Raw genomic sequence first — 18578 nt, forward strand, 5'->3', positions numbered from 1 at the left:
CGCTATTTTTGGCTTTCCCCAGGCAGTATGGTGAGCATCAGATGCTAATGAGGCTGGTCAGGTAGAGTCTGTGAATTAACCAGCTGTTTGACTGGACCAGGGGGTATAGCTAGAAACTTTTCACTCCCTACCGTGTGCCAGACAGAGTGCTGGACCTTTATATCATGTTGTCACTAAAAGCTCCAATGACTCAGCTGCGCAGGCCGTGCCCTTCCCCTTTTAGAGAATGAGGACTTGGGTGTCTGGGCGAGGGTGTCTTGCTAATGTCCAGCTGGGGTGCAGTTTGGACACTCGTCTGTCTGACTCAAGGCCTAGGTTATTTCCCACTGGGGTGTCGTGATGGAAGCAGCTCTTTCTAGAACAGACAGGAAACTCGGTTTTCTTCCACCTTCACCCCGTTTCCTCTATTGGATTTGGTGGTGGGGAGAATGCCACTGACCCAAGGCCATGGTGGCAGAACTCTTTTGTGACCTTGAACTGGGGAAATTAGAAGGTCTCACAGGGCTCTAGGCAGTATACTGGGAGGACCGTTTCTTTTTTTTTTTTCACTTCACATTTTATTTTATTATTTTATATATTTTTTAATTTTTTATTGTTATGTTAATCACCATACATGACATCATTAGTTCTTGATGTAGTGTTCCATGATTCCTTGTTTGTGCATAACACCCAGTGCTCCACGCAGAACGTGCCCTCTTTAATACCCATCACCAGGCTAACCCATCCCCCCACCCCCCTCCCCTCTAGAACCCTCAGTTTGTTTCTCAGAGTCCGTCGTCTCTCATGGTTCGTCTCCCTGGGAGGACCATTTCTACATTCTCGAAAGTTGATTTCCAAATGGAGACGGGATTGGAGGTGGGCGGGCCACCTGGAGGCCCCCCCCCGCCAGGAGGCTCCTGCGGTCACCCAGGTGGGCCGTGACCTGAGCTGTGGTGGGTAGAAGATGGAGAGAAGACAATGAGGTGGAAGGACAAGTAGGAAAGAGATGGTAGAAGGTAGTGAGTGAGTGCCTGTGAGCGGGTAGGAAGGGACAGTGTGCCCTCGGTGGTTCTTATATTTCGGCCACTTGGGCAGCATCAGCCTTCCCTGGAGGGTTGTTAAAACCTAGATTTTGGGCCCTGTCCCAGAGCTTCTGATTCCCCGTGCATTGGGTGGGCACCTGAGGGGCTGCAATGCTAACAGATTCCATTGCGATGCTGCTGGTCTGGGGACCACACTCTGAAGACCACTGCACTAGGGAAATCTTGCTGGGAAGCTGATACCCTCTGATTAGATCTCTAGGGTTCTTTCTGGGGGCTGAGGTTTCTGAAGAGGGGATGACCAGGTCCCAGAGGCTCAGAAACAACCTGAGCTCTGACGGGGGCACGGGAGGGAAGGGGGGCTCATTGTACTCCCGCATCCAGAGAGAGAGCTGTAGACCCACGTGTCTGCAGAGGATCCCTTGACTACCCCGTTGTTGCCTTGAGAGAGGCAGATTTTTGGGTCTTGCATTAGATAATAACTGTTCACATGTCAACATCCATTTTTAGAAATGCAAACAATTTGGAACATGACAGACCTACTAATTTGAGACATAAACTTTTTTTTTCTCTCCCCTGTGAAAAACAAAGCCATTATGATGCCCGTGACAGCATTTGGAGGCAGTCAGCACCCCTGTCCTTATATCGGCTTGTTGTTGTCTGATGCATTTAGAAAATATTTCGGGACAGGTCAAAAGCAAGGGCTTGGAAGCTGTCTTTCTACCCAAACTGGGCTAATTTCACCTGTCCTGTTAAATGCATCTTTATTTATCCGGCCTTGTCTGGGGAGGAGCAGAGGGGTCCCAGGGATGGCCAGACCCAAGTTCCTCTGGGGTCCCTGATCTTTCCCTAGTGTTCTCTACTCAACCTCCAGAGCTGGAGTCTACATGAGGCATGAGAACAATGTTGGGACGTTTGGACGGACCCTGCCTCCCACACCCTGCCACCTTGTTGAAAGGGGGACACATGCAGTCTGCGACGGGCTTAGCCTCAGCACACCTGGGTCCCAATCACCGTCTCCTTGTTGGGTACTCTTGTGACCCTCAGCAAGTCAGCCAACCCCTCTGAGCCCGTTTTCTGATCTACAAAATGGGGACAGTAGTGTCGCCTCCTGCCTAGGTTGCTCTGAAGATGAGGTAGCTTGTACGACGCATGTCACAGTGCCTAGCATTCAGAAAGTGATAACCACATGAAGGCTATTACTGGTATCTTTAGAACTATTATCAGGTGAGCCCATGAAAGGCTCTGGAAAATCTCGTGCTAACGAAAAGGTCAAACTCTAACACATCATTCCCCAAACACTTTTGATGTCTGATCTCTTTTCTCTTCAGGAAAACCAGTTCACATCTTAATATCCAGGGGCATGAATGTTGCTAGGAACCCGCTTTGGGAACATAGGGCAGGAGCGGAGGAGTAGGTGGAGGGGTGGATGCCACCTGGGGAGGTTGGAGAAGGAAGGGGTAGCTGCCAGGGAGAAATGGCAAGGTCTCTGAAGATGAAGTTTTCCTGTTTCCATCCGCATTGACTATAGCTCCCTTGGGAGATGAACCATGTCTGCCAGAGTGGGAAATGGCAAACATCACACCCTGGGGGCCACTATTCATTTTTCTCTGAGGTTTCCCATGCACGCCGCCCCCTAGTGGTCACTGCTGTTGCTCTGCCCATGCCCAGCCCTGGGAACAGCCCCCATCATTATTGAAAACCCTCCCAGGAAAGCATCACTACCTCGAGCCCAGTGGACGCTCCTAACCATGTCTTTTGAAATCTGGTCATTTTGCAAAAATGAATCTTTGAACCTGACATATCGCTAAGTCCAGTGCTACGCTGGAGCACTGAACTTGGGGGAAACTGCCAGCACAGGACTGTGATATAATCACTCTGGCTCAGATGAGAGGCAGACCGTGTGCTCTTGCACGAGCCACTCGTGTGCTCTGAACACCCATTTCTACCATTTCCAAAACAGTGGCCATGAAAATCCACGCTCCGTTGTGTTTGGGGGAGTAACTTTAGGAGACAATATAAGTAACATACTTTAATGATGACAGTGAAGAAAATACACTTTATTCAACCCTTCTGCTCTTCTGGATGAGGAAACCGAGTCCCCTGAGATAAACGAGGTTGCCCAGAGTCATACAGGAAAATTGTATCGGACCTGGAACCAGGACCCAGTCTTCAAAGAATGCCTTACAGACTGGACTCAGAGTCACTGGACATGCTTGTTATAAATGAAAATCCTGGGCCCACATACTGCAGAAAAACTGGGACCACTGGACGTGGGGCCTCAACATTTTTTAGTTTTTCATTTTTAAAATTTCATTTTCCATTTTTTGACTCTCCTGCCTTGGATAATTCTCTATACACTAAAGTTTGGACCTACCTTTTTCAAGACCCAATCCCTAGACATGATTTGTCCTAGAACACCAATTTCACATGCCAGCATTCTTCCAACATGAGTATTTTTGCTGTTTGCTGAAATATAACTATTTTCTTATTTGGGGTTTGAGCTGGAGCCATAGCTGGAAAGTAGGAGCATTGGAGGTGACAGTCTTAGATTCGGTGTCCCGCCCTGACACTTATCAGCTGTGGCAGAGAAATTTGGCAGCCAAATTACTCAGTATCTCTGGGCCTTAATTCCTATTGTCACACAGAAGAGATGGTTTTGCCTTGTCACCTAGGTTTAAGATGGTTTGAATGAGACAATGTTAGTGAAATGGTTAAGAGCGTCTCATACATAGTAGGTACTCAGCAAATATTAGTTCTTTTTTCTAAGAAAATTTATGTAGCTCAGTAATAAATGTTCATCCATTTGATGCTACAGAAGGCACAAGGCAGGAGACAATGTCTAATCTGGGTGGCAGTTCTGTTGGGAGTGCACACATCTTGGATAAGGACCCACCTAAAGGCAACCTTAAAACATTACTTCATGAAATTCAGCCTTTTTCAATGTTCTGATTTGGGTTATCAGTTTGCTGGTGAGCGGGAGGGTGCAGAGCAGGTGGAGGATCGGGAGGGTTTTTTTTTTTTTTTTTTTTTTTTTAACAAAAATCAAATCCCGCCAGCTCCTGAGTTTGGCCTCTTTTTAAAAGCATATAGTGAGCACTGGAGTTTTGATGAGCTTCTTTGGGAACCCATAGGGCATGGAGGAGATTGTTTGCTTGGCAGAAAATGCCATTGTGTAAGATTCAATAAACTTTTTGCTAGTTTGAACATATGTCCCTCTGATGCTAAGCCAGCTAGGTCTTTTTTTTTTTTTTCCCCAGATCTTCACTTCAAACTTCCCCAGCACCTTGTATGGTGCCCACAGCACATAGTAGACACTCAATATGGATTTTATTAATAAGTTATTGAATAAAGTTGGGTGTAGCATTTGAAGAGAATGCTGTAGTCTCTTCTGAAGAGGTACTGGGAAATAGAAAATTTAATCAAATGGAAGTCAAGAGACCTGTGTCCTGGATCCAGTGCTGCTTCTACCTAATTGGTGGTCCTTGAGCCCATAGCTTTAGTAGTCTCTCCTGTAGAATGGAAGGTTGGGGATCATTGATCTCTTTGACCCTTCTATCTCTATAACCAAAGATCCCAGGCTTTGCTCTGATTGGCTTGCCTAGTCATGCACCCACCTCTGAGCAAATTGTTATGGTGAGGGCAATGGAATGGGTTGCTTGTAGTCCCTGGGGAACAGCTGGGGGTGTGTGTGGGAGACTGGAGGTGTGTGTCATCCAAACCACATAGATTAAGAGTAGGAAACAGGTGGATTCCCCACCTGAAAATAGGGGGCTATTCCTGGAGGTAGGGTGAGTAAATGATTGGTGTTTGCCAATCTTGCCACAAAAGTGCTGGGTAACAAATGGTTACAAATCTTGGAGTTTAACATCTATTTAGCAGCATTTACTGAGACCAGGTGTCTATGCTGATATCGGAGCTTCTCCTAGTCTCGCTGAGTTGACATATATGTGGGAGTTGGCTGAATGCTGGCTGATCTGGGCTGGTTTTAGCTGGAATGACTCGGGTGATCTGGCTGTGCTCCATGTGTCTTTCATCCTCAGAGGGAGTAGAACAGACATCTCATGATGACGGCATTGGTGCAAAAGAGGAACCCCAAACCAGTAAGCACTTCTTCAAACTTCGGTTATGTCATGTCGGCTAACATTCATTAGTCACATGGATAAACTCAAAATCCAATGGTGGGGGAAAAAAGATCTTCCTCTTTTGGGGCGAGTTTCAAAGTCACATACAAAGAGCATGAATACAGGGAAAGGCAAATAATTGAGGTCATTTCATGCATGAATCTAACATAGGATCCCAAATCTCACAATTATCTGCTTTGAGATGGTCCTTTGCTATAGCAAATTGGAAGGAAGTACATAGGATTAAGGATAATTAACCCTAATTTGCTTCATTAAAAGAAAAACACCAGTTGTATAAAATCTCACCAGAGGGGAGGTCGATCAGAAGATAAACCACACAAGGAACCTCTGAAAAGAATGATCTCCATCTATGGAGCAGCAATGCAGGATGCGTGGAAGGGCAGGGAATGAATGCATGGTTTCCATCCAGAGCCCTTCTGTGTAGGGGGTTCTGTGGTCAGCCATGGCTGGGGCACGAGTCCGCCCATCTTTGTTCAGTGGCCTCTCAGAAAGAGGTGACTGCATAGCAGGGCTGCCCAAGGGAAGGGACAAAGGACCTGCAGGTTTCGAGGTCTGCTGGCAACAAGACATTCACAGAGGGCTCCCTGGAGTCACAACCAAGGGGCTCATGGCACAGCCTGAACAGCTTTGGTGCAAAGGCCAGGCACTGTTTCAGAATCCTCTCCAGTGAAGACAGTGGGAGCCCCCAGGTTAAGACAAAAAAGATCCAGGCTTCTGGACTCCCCTTGACAATTTTCTTAGAGAGATAGGATTTCAAGGAAGATGTGAAGCCCAGAGGAGAGAACTGGGAGCCCTGAGCTTCATTAGGACCTGGTTCAAATGTGACTTTCCCTACTTGTGTCTCTTCAGCAAGGCCCCGAACCAGGTGAAACAGGGCTAATTCACCATAAAGACAAATCTTCCCATCCCCCCCCCCCCCCCCCGGCTCGCTCCTGTCTGAGAAGCTAGGCTTTTTTTCTGCCTTTCTTGTTTCTGCCTGCTGAGACAGTTTCAGGAACCTGCACAGCTTTAGAGAATGTATTTTAAAAGAAGAGAGAAATACCCGGGTATTTTTTTTAACATGAACTGTCCCTCCTTTTACTTTTTAATTTAGCTTGTGAAGGAGGCAAAAAAAAAAAAAAAAAGGTAGAGACCCAGAAAATATTCCTGTATGTGTAAAAAGCAAATTCTGTCCTACGGAACCAAAGGCCCCACAAATGCAGCAGGTTGAGAGAAAGAAGTATATCTCTCTGTTACAGTCCCCAGAGGGAGTGGTATAAGTTGGTGGGGCAGCTCTACTCCAAACTGTCACTCAGGGACCCAGGCTCCTCCAACATTGTTTCTCTACCACCCTCTACAGGACTGTCCTCATCTGCATTGTTCTGGTTAGCTGCTATCATAGCCAATGGGAAGGGGGAAGAGAGGACACTCAGAGCAAGCGATTTTCTTTTAAGCAAGTCAGGTGAAGTCAAAATTGGATGTGTCATTTTTGCTAACGTACCATTGGCAAGAGATGAGCCACGTGGCCAAATTTAGCTCCCAAGAAGGCTGGGGAAATCTAGTTGGAGCTGGTGGCCCTGTGCCCAAGAGAAGAAGGTAGAGAGAGACTTGGGACTCGAGTGGCCATGTGTTACGTCTTCCCAGGTGGGAGTGCGCCGTGTGTAATGGTTTGTGCTTTTTCCTGCCTTCTCTCCTTGACTTCTGCACTGCACCCTGCAAAGGTGATCTTACTATCCTCATGTGATCTTCTCCTTCCTAACAATGGCAGCAATAGCAGCTACCATCTGTCGAATACCAACTCTGAGGCAAGGACATTGGTACTGGACATGATTCTCTTCCGTACCCTTGACCCCCTGCCATCCAACCATTGTCGTTTGATTTTCAGTTTTATTGGTAGAACTTAGAGAGTTCCGGTAACTTGCTCCAGATCTCCAGCTTGTAAGTGGAAGAGCTGGGATCTGAGCTCAGATCCATCTACTCTCAGAGGTTAGGGTCTTTCTACCATATTGTAAAGAACTTAGAGTCAACAAAAATCAGGTGGGCGTTCTTCCAGACATCGTTATATACTGTATGAACCTGATGCATGGCAGCCTTAAGCTCCTACCTACTATTCCTTCTTTCTTTCTCTCATTAATCTTTGTAATTCCTTGATCTTACTGCTGAAGCCTTGTCCTTTGAGACTCGGGGCTCTGCTATGGCTGTCAAGGACCCAGTGTAGGATTCGAAACGAACGCGTTGGCTCTTTGTCATTGCTGGAAATGATTGCTGCCCTCTGGGTGGTGGGGAGGAGATTGTAGAAGCACAGGGAAAAGAAATATTAGTTAATATCCCAAATGATCCCACTACAGTGTCATAGAGGGAATCAGTGTGCTGAGCCCCGGCAACCACATCTGCCTCATGGGCTTGGGGTGGGGTGGGGGCCGGCTACATGAGATCGTATGTGTCAAGCACCTGGAGAGTACCTGACCTGGAGTCTTCTCTCCGTTCTGTGAGAAGTGGATGGCTCTTTGTCCAGCCCAACTCTGGGACAGGTCGGTGCCTGGCCAGCCCTTCAATGTCAGTGCCCCTCAGAGATGCCAAGACCCGTACACCTGGTAATGCAGCAGCCAGCCTAAATGCTGGAAGAGCCACAATCCGGCAGAGGGTGTCTCGGGTCACCCCCAGCTCCCTCCTCCTCACCTTAAGGGAGTAAAAGATAAACATAGTTTGGCTTAGGGGGGAATTTGGGGCTTTGTTAAACTTCTGGCTCTGACATTCTGACGTTTCCTCTTGAGAGTCTCATACTTACATGTGCACCCCAGTCCCTGATGTTTTGGAGAGGAGGAATCAAGAAAAGTGGTTTCTCTGTATAAGTCTCACTCTGCCCTCCATTTTCCTTAGTTTTGGGGGGATATTTTCTTTTTTTTTTTTTTTTTTTCAAGCCACACATTTATTGTTATGTTAATCACCATATATTACATCATTAGTTTTTGGTGCAGTGTTCCATGATTCATTGTTTGTTCATAACACCCAGTGCTCCATGCAGAACGTGCCCTCCTCAATACCCATCACGAGGCTAACCCATCCCCTACCCCCTCCCCTCTAGAACCCTCAGTTTGTTTTTCAGAGTCCATCATCTCTCATGGTTTGTCTCCCCCTCTGACATACTCCCCTTTTCTTCCTCTCCTGTTGGGGGGATATTTTCTTGCAGATAAAACCTTGTTAAGGAAACAAGACTGTTCTTTTATAAGGCAGGCTCATGGTTAGAAAAATGGTGAGTGTTGTAGCCACAAATTCACAAATTGTGAATTGGGCCTGGTATCCTGGGTTCAAATCCCAGCGCCATCGCTTGGACAAGTTGCCAAAGCTCTGTAGCTTCAGTTTCCCCATTTATAAAATGAGACTGAGAATGGCACCTACCTTGGTAGGATATTGAGAGTATTAAAGGGGTTAACAGGGGCACATGGGTGGTACACTCAGCTTAGTATCCGACTCTTGGTCTCTGCTCAGGTCATGATCTCAGGGTCTTGGAATTGAGCCCTGCGTTGGGCTCCACGCTCAGCAGGGAGTCTGCTTGGGATTCTCTCTCTCCCTTTCCCTCTGCCCCTCCCCATCTCTCTCTCTCTAAAATAAATAAATAAAACCTTTTTTAAAAAAAGGGTTAACAAATTCCCTAGCCAAGTATCTAGAACAGAGCCTGCATTTAATGAAGATGAGCTTTTACTCAGTACTCAGTTTACCATTGGGGGAGCTGGGAGGGAGAGCAGACTTGTGCTATATCCAGGCAGTCTCTAACCAGTCCCTGCCTCTTTCACCCAACTGCATCCTGCCTCCCTGAACTCACTGCTACAGAACAGTCATGCCCCTGCAAGGCTATGGCCAGGGATATGGAGCTGGGCAGCAGGCAGGTTCTCCTGCCCCAGAAATAAGGGAACTTAACCCCTGCTTTAGTCCTGCAATTCCTGTAAAGCACGGGGCACAGGTCACTCAGATGGACTATGTATTAGCATTCTCCAGAGAAACTGAACTGTGTATACACACACACACACACACACACACACACACACACACACACCCTATTATTTATATATATTCATATATATCACATACGAATAACAGGTCATATATACTATTGGTTTGGTTGAAGCAATTCCCCATAATAAATCTTCTTTCAGATATATGTGTGTATATGAATGTGATGAATATTCATATATATGAATAAGAGGATATCTATATATATGGAAGGAGATATATTATGGGGAATTGGTTCATGTCATTGTGGAGGCTGAGAAGTCCCATGATCTATTGTCTGCAAGCTAGAAACTCAAGAAAGCTGGTGGTGTGATTCCAGTCCAAGTCTGAAAACTTGAGAACCAGCGGAGCCAACGGGGTAAATCCCAGTCCAGGAGCAGAGGACCAATATCCCACCCAGGGGATGGGACAGCAGGTCCGCAGGAAGGGCACGGAGCCTCCCTTCCTCTAATTTTTGTGGTATTTGGTCCCTCAACAAATTAGATAATTCCCACCTACATGGGGGAGGGCAATTTACTGAGTATACCAGTTCAAATGCAAACTTTCACAGGCACACCCAGAAATAATATTTAAAGATTTTATTTATTTATTTGACAGAGAGAGAGAGAGAGAGAGAGAGAACACGCAGAGGGAGAAACAGCCTCCCCATTGAGCAGGGAGCCCAATGTGGGGCTCGATCCCAGGACTCTGGGATCATGACCTGAGCCGAAGGCAGACGCTTAACCGACTGAGCCACCCAGCGCCCTCCAGTAATATTTAATCTGGACACCCAGTGTACCCATTCTGGTTGACACATAAAATTCACCATCACGGACCAGATGACCAGAACATGAAACATTCTGCCTGTTGCTCATATTTTAAAGACTGTCATTGGAATCTGAAATATTTCCAGTGCTTTCCTGCCTTCATCAAATGCATCATTGTCCCCCTGCCGTGTGCCAGGCAGTGGGCAGATGTTGGGCATACAGTAGTGAGCAGAGCTGATACAGCCTCTACCCTAATTGGAGCTTATATTCTAGTCAAGGGAGGCAGACAATACCCAAGTAACTAAAAAAGATAATCTCATAAAATGATATAGCCTAAGAATATAGTAAAATGGGGAGAAGTGATGAGAGCAATTGGGGGCGGGGAGGGCTCTCTTTTGACTGGCTCATCAAGAGGGATTTTCTGAGGGGCAGCTGGGTGGCTCAGTTGGTTAAGCGACTGCCTTCAGCTCAGGTCATGATCCTGGAGTCCCAGGATCGAGTCCCGCATCAGGCTCCCTGCTCAGCGGGGAGTCTGCTTCTCCCTCTGACCCTCTCCCCTCTCATGCGCTCTATCTCATTCTCTCTCTCAAATAAGTAAATAAAATCTTTAAAAAAAAAAAGAGGGATTTTCTGAGGAAGTGACCTTTGTTCAGAGAACCAAATGACAAGAAGAATCCAGATATGCAACCAAAAAGAAGAGCATTTTGGCAGAGAGAGCAGCAAGGATGCAATCCAGTGACTCTGACAGGGAAAAGCTTGGTGTGTTCAGGAGCAGAAAGGAATCCTGTGTGTACTGGGTTGCAGAGTATCCCTCCGAATCTCTATCCACTCAGAACCTCAGAATGTGACCCCACTGGGAAATAGGGTCTTTGCAGATGTAATGAGGGAAGGGGAGGTCATACTGGATTAAGGTGGGTCCCAATGCAATGACTGGGACCCTTAGAAGAAGAGGGAAATTTGGACACATAAGTCCATACAAAGAGGATGGCTGGGTGGGGTCAGAGGTTGAGACTGGAACGAGGCAAAAGGCAAGGAATGCCAAAGATTGCAGCAGCTACCAGAAGCTTGAAGAGGCAAGGAAGGGTCTTCCCTAGAGCCCGCAGAGGGAGCATGGCCCTGCTGACACTTTGATTTCAGACTTCTGGAATCTGTGAAAGAATAAATTTCTGTTGTTTCAAGCCACCCAGTTTGTGGTAATTTGTTATGGCAGCCCTGGGAAACTAATACACTCTGTGATGGGTTCATAACAAATGGAAGAGCTGAGGGTGGACAAACAGCCAGAGATCGGGTCATGCAGACCTTGGGGCCGCTGCAGATAACTTGGATTTTATTCTTAAGTGTAGTGGAAAGATTTATCACTTGAGTTCAACACATTCTTAGACCAAAAACAGGGACAAATGAGGAATGGTGAAAGCTTAGGTTGGTCGGGGCATTGCTTACCAGGTTAGATTCATCACCTGAGACCCAAGAATATCACCAAGGGAGAATGAGCTGTAGGAAGCCCTCCTTAAGATATCTTTGGCGCAAGGAAAGAAGGTAGGTGGGAGGCCACCTGCTGAGACCCTCAGATGTGCAGCTTGTTTTGAAAACTGGTTATTACCTTGACTCTCCCCCTTTCCACGGAAGTGGAGGCTCCATCCCACCCTGCACCTGGACAAGTGTCTGCTGCTAATTAGGGGAGAGACAGATGGAGCAAGGTACAGTTTAATTTTACAGCCGTGGTTCCTTCAAGGCAATTAGGCTGATTGGAAGGAAAGCACCTTTTTCATTCTTTCTCCCTCTTTTTAAATGAAGAAAAATCAAACTGGAGAGGCCCAATGTTGTTGAAAGGCTCCCACATCTGTTTCCTGGTCGGCTTGTCAGCCATCTGCCCACGAGGTGTTGGGGCTGATTAGGTTAATGCATTTATTAATGGGGCTTACAAGGCTGTTCAATGAATCTGTTATTTCTTTCACAAGAAGTGTTTTGATATACTGACAGGGACCACACTGCACAAAGCCCAGAGAGGCCAGGTAGGCTTTTCTTCCTCCTCCTCCGGATCCAAGGCAGAGGACACCAAAAACACTGGGAAGAGACTGTCACAAACATTGCATTTCCTGGGTTATGGGAACAGTTCATCCGCCACCATCCACATTCTTGTTATTGAAACCGTCTTGAAAATCACTCTTTGAGGAACAGTTTCGTGCCCCAGGCAAGAAATCTGTGCATGCTCTGTACTTCTCTAAAACACCTCAGAGTCTCGTTTAGGGAAGATGGTCAAATAAATAGCTGTGAATGATACAGTCTTGCCTACCAGGCTTCAGATGGTCTGCTGACCCCTTGCTTTCTTCAGTCTACCACACAAATGTCCTTTCTGTTTCTTGAAGCCGCCAAAGTCCTTCCTGCCTCGGGGCTTTTGCAAATGCTGTTCTGTGTCATTTATATACTGCTGCATAACAAACTACCCCAAAGTGCAGTGGCTTAATGTAGCCACCATTTGTTGGACTCATGATTGTGGGTCAGCTGGCAGTTCTTCTGGGTCGGGCTGGATTAGCTGTTCTCGGCCAAGTTTACTCAGTATCTGGAGTCAGCTGGCTGGTCCATTGATGGCTGTATGGTCTAGGATGGCCTCACCCAGTATCCGGCAATTGGCAGCCTTGTGATGAGCGTGGGCAACTGGCCTGCAGGTTTCTCAGCCTCCAGGAGGCTAACCCGGGCCTCCTCCTTCACATGGAGTCAGGAATCCAAGCGCCTGATAGCAGAAGCTATAGAACTTATAAAAGCCCAGGTTCGGGGCATGTGTGACATCACTTCTGCTACAATCTACTGGCCAAAGCCAGTCAGGAGGCCTGGCCATATTCGAAGGGTAAGGAAAGATATTCCTCCACTTGATGGAAGGAAGTACTGTGGCCATTTTTGCTGTATACCACGTGTTCCCTCACCTGGAATCCTGCTTCTGTGACTTTTACCTCCAGATGGCAGCTAACGGCACATCCCCAAGGGTGCCTTCCCTCATTATCCCAAAAAGATCAAGTCCTCTTCTTAGGCCACTTCATAGGGCAAATGAGGCCAACACACATGGTAGGTGGAGGGAAGTGAAAGGGGAAGGAAGAAAGGAAAGAAGGATTGTTGGCTTGGATGAATGCCTCCTTTGTGCTTAGCAAGTTGCCTGGCACAGAGTGAGTGCTCAATAAATGTCTGTTGGATTTAATCCAGTTCTTTCATAAGCCAGGAGACAGACAAAATGTATGTATTGAATAGTTACTGCGTTCCAGAATTGTGCTATGTAGCTTATATATCTCATACAATTTATTCCTCACAACAAACCTAAGAGTAGCTTGTGTTATCCCCATTTCACACCAAAGGAAAGAAAGCTGTAAGAGGTTAAGTGACATTCCTGAGATCTCAGAAACTCAGGTCTGGCTGATTCCAGAGCCCCCAGAGTTTTCTGCCCACCCTACTCTTGCCCCATATACCAAACACTTTCTATGATCGGGGGTCCCCAATGCCAAGCTCACTAAGGGACCAAGTCAGAGTTGGTTGTGGAGAGGGTTGTAGATTCTCCATGTGGGACCTCATGACTCCTCTTAATGGAGGCTTCTCCCCATCCCTGCACTGATTTGGCAAGAATTGAATGCCTCTGTGACTTCTTTTCTTTAGAACTTTTTGAGAAAACATCACCTATCTCAGCTGTTAGAACACCTACTTTGTAATCAGTTTTCTCAGTTTGTTAAGACAGAGGAAACCTTGAATATATCCTTTTCTCTGAGCATACCTTAGGTTAGTCAGTTTTCTGGAAAGAGGAACATGGGAATGAATGATTCTAGATCATGACTGGGGACATAATGAGGGTGAGTGAGACTTTTATAACAGACTCCCGGGCGGAACAGGAGAAGGGAGCTTCTACTCCTACAATTGCCCTGACATTCTATGTGTATTCATGATATTTTGCTCTTACATCCACTCACTGGGTATTTATTGAGTATCTACTATCTGCCAGGAAGTAGGCTGGACATTGTGTGCACAGTGATGGGCAGGAATCTGACCTGGCCTTGCCCTGTTGGAACAGCAGTGAGAGAGAGAGCCAGTAATGAATGAAGTGCATTAACATGTACAAAATGGCATCTATGATACGTGCCATGGAGAAGAGCCTATCATGGTGGGATGTGACCTTTTTCGAGGTCCTAGAGGGGAAGGTGGTGGGAGACGGCAGGAGAGAATAGGAGTGAAATTGGAGGTCACTTACCTTTAGTTCTCCAGAAAAAGCTATGTGCTGGCATCTAGCCAGGCTTTGCTGTGGTCTCCACTCTGGTTGCACATTAGAATCCCTTGGTTGGAGGAGTGCTTAAAAAGAAATCTATGTCTGAAGCAGACCTGCAGAGATTCTAATTGAATTGTTTGGGGGAGGGATTCAGGAATCTGAATGCTTTCGAAGCTCCGCCATGTGATTCCCAAGTACTGCCAGGATTGAGAGCCCCACAGATGGAAAGATAAGGTTCATGCCTTCAGAGCTCCCAACATCTGGTTCTCAGACCAGCTCAGAGATCTTAGTATAAATATTCACAAGACTGGATAGTCCTTCATAGCCCTTACCATATTTATACTCTTATGTAATCTTTGGGATTATTTGGTCACTATCTTTCCCCACCTAATAGATGTGCACCTCATGAGGGCAGGGACCATGTCTGTTTCCGATTCCTTCTTATATTTCCACTGCCTAACACATGGCCTGTGCCTCTATGATGAATGACTGAATGAGCAAATGGCTTGAGGAGGTTTTGGTAGATGAGGGACATGGTCAGTTTTGCATTTTAGAAAGTGCCTTTGGCTGCAGTGTAGAGAATGGACTGGGTGGAGGGAAGACTCGAGGCAGGGAGGCAATTTGGTGGCTGAAATGGAGCAACGGTCGAAATTGGGTGTGATGTAGAATAGATTAGAGAAACATTTGTAGGCATAGCTGGAAGGACTTTGTGATTTAGCAGTTGTGCTGGAGGGGAGAAGAGGGTGAGGTGGCGAATGCCACCATATTTCTGGCTTTAGTGACTGGAAAGCTGGTGTTGGCCTTTGAGAGATAAGGAAGGACCTGAAGGAGAACAGATCTTTTTAATGTTGATGGGTTCAGTCTTGGCCACCTGGAGTGGGAGATGCCAGTGCATCTGTCCTGGATGTAACTGGATTCATGTTTCCCCCCTAAGTCCAAGAGGGGATATCAAGGCATCCTTCTGTTGAAATTTCATGGCATTGGAAACCTAGAACTTTCTTCTGGAAGGCAGAAGGATGGGGATCTAACCTTGACTTGAATTTAACTCATGTCACTTTTAGCAATGCATGGTATTTGGGGAATGTGTGCTCTTCGCATCTTTAGTAGCAGATTCCTTTTGACATTCAATATTTTCAGACAGCTCTAGAATTTATGGAAAAGGGGACTTTCTTTTGAAAGATCACATGAGCCAGGGCTATTTATGTTAACAGGAACAGAAACCCAACTTAACCGGTATTAAGCCTGGAAGGTTAATGTGTGGCTTCCTGGGATGTTGTGTTGAGGAGTCTGAGTGGAAGTCACACCTGCCAGGACAGAGCATTGTGATCAATGAGTGATGTCTGCCATGTACACAGAGGGGGCAAGTGGGGCATATTTTTGTGCCCTTGGTTCTGAAACTGAAGCTTTCCCTCTGTGGCCTTTGAAAAGCATCAAATAATGTCTGTTGGACTTAGGTTCTACCCTGGCTCAGCCACTATAGCTGTGGGTAACTTTTGTTAATCATTTCATATGCCTGAGCTTGACAGTTTCCTAATCTATCAAGCAGGGGTTAAAATCCCTATCCTTCCTACTTACTAGGGTTGTTGAAAGGATCAAATGGGAAAAGAAACATGGCACTATGATGCCTTCCATGAATGTACATATAGGATAAATTCATATGTGTAACAATGGGGGATGTTGGACGCATGGATGAAAAAGCAGCAAGTATTCCTCCTCTCCAAGAGGAGATGTAAGTTCAAAGGTTTACTGCTAAGAAATAAATTTTATTTTATCAATCTTACTTATTTTAAGTAATCTCCACACCCAGTGTGGGGCTCAGACTCATGACCCTAAGATCAAGAGTCGCATGCTGTACTGACTGAGCCAGCCAGGCGTCCCACTAAGAAATACAATTTAAAACTGTAGAGGACCTTATAATAAAAGAATCATAAGAAAATAAAAGTCTCATAAAATTATCAAATGAATACGTAGGGAAAGAAAGACTAAGGAAGGAAGGAGGGAGGGAAGGAAGGAAGGAAGGAATCAAGGAATCGTAGTGCTGGAGATGGTATGGTGAAATGGTATACAGATTGGTGTGACTCTTTTGTGGCGGAGTTGGAACTATGTATCAAGAACCTTGATAATGTTTATACCCTTTGGTCAAGTAATTCCACTTTAGGTGATTCATTTCCAGGCTGGCTAGTAAAGAGTTCAGGCTTTGTGGGCCCTTCGGTGTCTAGAATATGTACCTGGATCCACCACCGCAGAACAGAATCAGTCACAGACTTTAGGTAAGCAAGTGGGTATGGCTGTGTCCTAGTAAAATTTTATTTACAAAAATATGTAGCATCCAGATTCAGTCCAGGGGCTATAGTTTGCCGTCGTCTGATGTAGATGAAGAAAAATACTTTTGTATTTTTGTGGTTATCCTAAATTTGTGGTTATCCTAAATTCAAAATTCTGAATACAAAAAGAGCTTTAGTCTTGAAGATTCTCTTTTCAGCTTTATTTATGTCAAAGCATACTGGCAAACTTAACTGTTCATTGATGGGAGGAGTGATTAATTTTAATAGTTCCACCCAATGAAATATTATGTAGGCATTAAAATGTTGTTTATTAGTGATTTATAACAACATGGAGAAATGCTTGATAGAATGTTATATGGAAATTAAACTGACTTATAATGAAATTACAATGATAGGGGCTCATATCTTAATACTTCACACACATCATATTATTTAACCCTTTGAACAACCCTATGGGAAAAATATATATATATATTTTTAATGTAACTACTCTCCCTATGCAGAAGCCAATCATAATAAAACCTAAGAAGCTTCTTAACTTTTATTAAGTAGCCAAAGCTACACTTCTAGGAGGTGGCAGAGTTGGGGTTTGGACACAGGTCTGCTTAACTGCTAAAAGCAACCAAAAACACTAATAGAAATCCCAAGTTGAACCCCATTTATTGAGAAAACCAGAAGCAAATACAGCTAAGTATTGCTATTGGCGGTCTTGAACGGTGGGTGACAAATACGAATATTTCTCAAGATGTTCAATATTTCTCCCTAACGAGGATGCATGATTTTAATAATGAAGAAACAACCCTGGGATTTTGTAAGAAAGCCAAGGATGTACAATGCTAGGTGCCTTATGGTGGAGAAGTGTGTACTTAGGGGGGAATCTAGAGTTTCCATTGGGGATGCCCTTACCTTCTTGGTCCTGATCTTGCTTGTGAAAAGAACTTGACTCTTTCCTTCTGTCCTCCTTCCTTCTATCTGTTCCAGATGGAGTTTCTAGTGTGTGTCTCGTTTGGACTGTTGGCCCACTTTGATGCTGTGCTCAGGTTGACTTGCCAATCCCTAACTGTCTCTCTCTCTCCTCTCTCTCCCTCTCTCTGCTCCCTCCTCCTCTTCTCCGTCCACCTTGGACAGCCGACAAGGTCAATGATGACTTCTCCTCCAAGCGACGGCACCTGGCCGAGCTGGCGGCCAAGGGGAACCTCCCTTTGCACCCGGTAAGAGTAGAGGATGAGCCGCGGGCCTTCAGCCCTGAGCATGGCCCTGCCAAGCAGAACGGACAGAAGTCCCGCACCAACAAGATGCCCCCACATCCCCTGGCCTACAACTCCACCACCAACTTCAAGGGCTGGGACCCCAACGAGCATTCCCTCCGGCGGCAGGCTTACGGTAACAAAGGCAAGCTTGGCGCAGCTGAGTCGGGCTCCAGCGACCCCTTGGGGACTCGCACCCAGCACTACCCACCCCCACAGCCATATTTCATCACCAACAGCAAAACAGAAGTGACTGTCTGAGCTTTCACTACAGGGAGCATCCTGGAGACCATACTCAACTGAGAGAGGCAAAAAATATCCCTGGCCCACACCCTCCCTGGCCTCCCTGACCCGCTCCCCTGCACCCTGCCTCCCCTTACCAACTGACGAAAAACCTGCTGGTGACGCGGAATCACGCTTTTCTTGGGTCATGCCTAACACGTGTCAGAGGACAGCTGAGCAAGACGGAAGCAGGGACGTTCAGCAATACAGCAAAGGGGAAACTGAGGCACGGCTCTTCCGACTTCAGGCCCGAGGTGGCCAACTCACACGCCCACACCGTGGGGCTAATTTTTTCTTTTCCTCCTGACTTAAAACTGAAATCCATGACGAAAAATTAAAAGTAGCACAACTTAGAGAAATCGTCCATTTGAGCACATTTGCCATTTACCACGTGCTGTTTCGGGGTGAAAGAGCCAGGTTGGGGTGGGGGGAGCCTGAGAGTGGACATGAGAGAAGAGTGTACGTAAGAAGAGGAGTCATTTGGGGAGGAAGCTGTGTGCATTATAAGTGTTTTCTAATCCCAAGAAGCAGTGACGTGGACACACAATTTTGACAAGCGTGAGTCGGTAGTTGGACCCCAACCATTCTATTTATAGTACTTTTCATATCGTCAATGTTGGAAGC

General features: G+C 46.1%; 1 protein-coding gene across 1 annotated transcript in view; it reads left to right on the forward strand.

The window, feature by feature from the left end:
* The window catches only part of SHISA9 (shisa family member 9), a 282062-nt gene extending 264129 nt beyond the window's left edge, over positions 1-17933 (forward strand). The window contains exon 5 of the mRNA XM_028117450.2: positions 17554-17933. Coding sequence (XP_027973251.2) covers positions 17554-17933 — 380 coding nt within the window. The remainder of the gene's footprint in view (positions 1-17553) is intronic.
* Positions 17934-18578: the final 645 nt, after the last annotated feature.

The sequence above is a fragment of the Eumetopias jubatus genome, unplaced genomic scaffold (genome assembly GCF_037043125.1).
Source record: "Eumetopias jubatus isolate StellerSeaLion01/CBP00866 unplaced genomic scaffold, mEumJub1_p1.0 scaffold_12, whole genome shotgun sequence".
NCBI classification, from domain to species: Eukaryota; Metazoa; Chordata; class Mammalia; order Carnivora; family Otariidae; genus Eumetopias; species Eumetopias jubatus.